Source organism: Clupea harengus, chromosome 2 (genome assembly GCF_900700415.2).
Source record: "Clupea harengus chromosome 2, Ch_v2.0.2, whole genome shotgun sequence".
Lineage (NCBI taxonomy): Eukaryota > Metazoa > Chordata > Actinopteri > Clupeiformes > Clupeidae > Clupea > Clupea harengus.
The window spans coordinates 22,087,484-22,092,379 of NC_045153.1; the positions used below are offsets into that span (position 1 = coordinate 22,087,484).

The 4,896-nt window shown below is 39.7% G+C and overlaps 1 protein-coding gene across 1 annotated transcript in view; it reads right to left on the reverse strand.

Moving 5' to 3' along the window:
- fgf14 (fibroblast growth factor 14) overlaps positions 1-2,579 on the reverse strand; it is a 139,784-nt gene extending 137,205 nt beyond the window's left edge. The window contains exon 1 of the mRNA XM_031586759.2: positions 1,611-2,579. Within this exon, the coding sequence (XP_031442619.1) occupies positions 1,611-1,818 (208 nt within the window). The 5' untranslated portion in view covers positions 1,819-2,579. The remainder of the gene's footprint in view (positions 1-1,610) is intronic.
- Between the last annotated feature and the right edge of the window lie 2,317 nt (positions 2,580-4,896).

The following is a 4,896-nucleotide window of genomic DNA, read 5'->3' on the forward strand; positions in this document are numbered from 1 at the left end:
CACCTTCTTCTTCTAGTCATTTTAATGGCCATAACGACTAAAACACATATATATATATGTATATATATATGTATATATATATATGTGTGTGTGTGTGTGTGTGTGTGTGTGTGTGTGTGTGTGTGTGTGTGTGTGTGTGTGTGTGTGAAAAGTAACCAGACTCGAACACGTCGTAATTTCTTAGCCCTTGGAACTCCAACCATGACCCCCATGGTGATCTGGCTCAATTTGAATGTGTAGCAGCTAGCAAAATATCTCTCTGCATCAGTCCTTTAAAACTTTCCAACTGAAGTTATGATGTATATTCATTAAAACACAGAAGAATGAGGATAAAGCATGGCAATTAGGAAAAGACGCATCTGAACTGATTGTTAGTGTAGTCAGGATTTGACTGTATTGCCCCTGGAGTGCTACTTCTGGAAGTTGGGTTGCTGCTGCAGCTCATTTATTTCCACGAGGTCCTGTCTAGATTCGTGCTGATAACTACTCAACAAACACGTCCTGGCGAGACACCCTACCAACGACGAGGCCGACCTTACCCACGCTGTCTTAATTTGGTCATGATACAGAGTGGAACGTGAGTTATGAGGGGAGTCACAACGAAATTATGTTTTGTGGTGTTTCGTGCGGTGTCAGCAAGGCAAATTTGCCATGATCTACTACACTGCAGTGCCAATGAAGACAGAAGCGTCGCCGAGGACCACATCAACTTGTGACACTCAAAGCGTTCGTCTACTCGTTAAATCTATCAAAACATGGACCCAATGCTTCCTTTAATTATCAATAGACAGCCTGTTGAAAAAAAAAACGTGAAGCAGTGCCAATTGGGCTCGTACGGGATATTATTAAAAATAATAACCTACATTCTCACTACGCAGACACTTCCTTGCTAGCTGGGAATTATAGCAAGAAACGTGAGTCTGCAACTGTAGTGCAAGCGAGACAATGGTGCACAATTGCTCCATATTTGATACTCTGCAGATATTTTGAAAGTAGGCTTCAAATCAACAATACGGCGTTTCGTTTCAGCATCTCCGGTCCCTTTTCCCCAAAAGCGTAACCCCACTTAGCAAAGAATAACGCGTCGAAACGTTGGTTTGCTAAACTGTGAATATATTTTACATTGCCTGGAATGAGACTGAACTGATCCAGGAGAAATATCACAGAAACATATACCGACCGGCTTATTAAATCGACAAGTGTTGCAGGGGAAAATGCTGCTGCAGCAACCCTGGTATAAAACCAGTTAAACGAGGAGCACTTAAAATGACACAGAGAGAGGTAAGGGAAAACGTGTGACGGGCTGAAAAGCAACAGTATCTCACTGTTGCTGGAATTAACCATGAATATAACCTGAAACACAAGGGTCAACAAATTAGTTTAAAAGTTGTAAGTCCTATGTTGCCATAAGCCCGAATATTTCGGCTTCGACGTTCAAAGCTTTGCCCAGGCTGGCTTGCTGATAGCGGTAGCCTAGTATAGGATAAGTTATTCCCCCGCACTCCGTCATTTACTTGCTGCACAAATATGATTGCAGATCTATCACTATCACCGTAAACAATGCCAAACCGCGCAGTTACTGAGAAAGACTCAAGCAGATATTGACTTACCACTTGGGTTCTTGTTTTTCTTAAGACTCTTGCCACAAAGACACTGCAGCATATGCGTTCCTTTGCTGAAAATGTTCCAAAGAAACCACATTGATTTGGGCGAAGAGCAATCCAGCAGCTTAGACACCCTGATATAGAAGAGATCCTTGCGGTTGCATAATAACACAAATGGATCGGTTTTCCAGGACAGGGCAACCAATAGTATCATAGAAAAATACGTGTTATCCAAGTCTTCTTCGTTTTCATTAACGTGGTAAAATAATTCTTCTTGTTCTTCGCAATAAAGGTTACTATTTGCAAGTACAAAGAATGCCACCTCAAGTAGTCAGTAATAAAAAATAGACTCTATAAATTGCATGTGTAGCACAGGACAAGACTTGCAGTCCGTAAACAAACAGCACTAACGTGAAAACAGTAAAACACGGAGGATTTCCGAGCCCAAAACCATTGCCTATTAGTTCAGCACTCAGAGGAAGGGTGGATCTGCACAGCATCCAAAGCCAGGAGAGGATGCATCCTATGCAAATACTGCAATGATAGCCCCAACAAAACAACACATTGCCAAATACTCAGTTCACTTGGTGGTCTTCTTGAAACCAGCTGTTTGCCGAGGTCAGTTTCCAATCACCACAGTTTTCATTTTTTTGTTTTGTTTGAAAGCCCTGATCGACAAACCAAATTTATTTGGTGTCCTCTTTTGTCAGATTTGTTATCTTTAACTGTTTTACGAATGCATCACTGACATCCCGCTCCTCCCAAAAAAGTATGGTGCGACCGCAAAATATTTGCACGTATTCCACTTCGCCTTAGATCTCAGTGCTGTAAATGTACGAGGAGGAGGGGTTGAATTGAAAGATTGGCTTTCCATTACGTAAACACGTGGTTTGAGCACCGTCATATCACGGGGGCTCGTGGCATTTCGGTGTAGGAACCGAGTGATTGTCTAAGTCACTACCGCGTGTGTAGGGGGGGACAGACCAGAAGACAGGCTATGAGCTCATTCAAAAACTATTTTTTGTCTATGCTGGACATGCGTGTGAACGTGTTAAACGTAGCGCATTGCGCTCGTCTTTGAACCCATAACAGCAAGCCATCAGAAGTAGGAAGTAGTACTGTATTCCATAACCGCGTTGACAGCTGCTGTATCATTTCTCACAATAAATATTCAACAAGTTAATGTGAGCCGGTTTCTTCCTTCCTTGATGCTATAACCTCGTCTTTGCTCGTTAATATTTCAGTGATACAGTTTTAGTTGCTGAAAATCACTTGCTCAAGGGCGTTACAGTAGGATGTAGGCATTACTTACCAGTGACAGCAGGCGACAGTGCAAGTGCCCAGACCTGATCCTGGTTGTTTACAACATTGTTTTACACCTTCTGAGGCATACATGTTTATTTTATTTTATTTGTTTCTACTTTTATTCAGTTTATTTTTTATTTGAATGTATTACAGTGGATTACATTAAACTGATGTAGGCATATTGGTACACCCTTCTCAGTTGTAATATCTCAAATTTTGCTTGAAAGATAAACAATTGTAAATACGTTTAAGTACTTTGTTTCATGTGAACTTTACAATACTACTACACAATAAGTACATCTCCTAATTCTCCTAGTGATATAAACGGTATAAAGGATTTTCATCTTCTGAAAAATGATAAACTTTTAAGTAGGTTTTAAGCATTCTGGACCGTTTCACTAAATTGCTACATAAATTGATTCTTCTCTTCATGCTGTTTCCTGCATGTTGATGTAGACATGACACAACTTTGTGTTAGAGTTCAGTATTCATTTTCTTACATCATTCCATCATTATAAATAATTTAGTTTGGAGAGAGATTCTCTTAATGGTAACACTTTACACTACACAGAACTCATTACACTGTGCAAAGCATACTCATCAATACACACAATCTTTCAATTCACTTTAAACAAACATCTAACAAAATATTATACACTTAAAATTTCACATAATGTCATAGTGACTGTTTGAGGGAAGTGCAGTGCATGTGAACAGACACTATACTATTCTTATTTCTCCCCATGGCTTAATCAAGCACTAACACTTCTATTTCCCTTGAGGTGTATTGCTCTGACGGTTCAATAAGGATTCTGTTACGAGATCTTATACATCGTCTTATAACATCGGAAAAGAGCAGGTATTCCAACAAGGCCTTTCAGGCAGCTGCGAAAAGTAGTTTCTGTGGGAGAGAGTTACTCCCTCTGGTGTGTACTTTGTAACTTTGCAGACCTTTTACACACAGAGAAAAGCTACAAAACACTCTAAAGGAAAGGGGAAAAAACGGGAAAGAATAATAGGCCCTTATATACCTGCAGACTCTACAGTGAAGTTAGTACAGATCATTTATCAGTCCATCAGCTGAATGGCCACGTAGATGTATTTGGTGAGTCATCTTGAACTTGGGCCACAGGAAGATAAATGTTTGTCATAGTCGGTACTCAGTGAGAGATTAGGGCTCTAAGTCAATGACTTCAGCTCATGCATCATCCAAATCAAATGGCCTGCGCGCCATCCTCAGTCACCTTGAAGTGATTCGATGTACAATGATCAATCCGTATCACTGCGATTAGTTTTGTGGTGACTGCGTAATCTTGCGTAATAAGTCATGAGAGGTCTGCATATAAAGGCACCATAGTGCCTACCAGCTTTAACTTTGTAAAAAGTCAAATTAGTTATATTAGGAGTGTGGAATATAAAATAACATTGATTGTATGAGTGTCAAAAATGATTTATCTGAAACATTTTGGCCTGTGTAAACGTATTGCACTGCCACAGGACAGTAAACTGGTCAACAGGTTTATTTTTACACACACACATATCAGCATTCCCCTTTCTCTGAATGTATATATACAGCGAATAGGGAATGCCCCTATAAAAGTGTATTATTTACCTTTTATAGTATGTATACAATTGCACAATGCAAGATGTCCCTTTCTCAGTATATGAAGATGACTGTACATTACTGATCCATAATCCGATTCCATAATCCTTGCCTTAATGTTCAGATTCAAAGATAAATATAGAGAAGACGAAGATGATGAGAATCAACTCCAGAAACCAAGACCAAATAACCATTGAGGGACGTCATATCAATGAGGTTGAGGAATTTGTTTACCTAGGAGCCACAGTCTGTAAAGAAGGAGGTGGCATGAAGGATTTAAAGAACCGTCTTTCAAAAGCTAGGGGTGCATTTGTGAGATTAAAGAAAACCTGGAGATCAAACAACATATCAAGAAGAACTAAATTGAAATTGTTTAAGACGTTA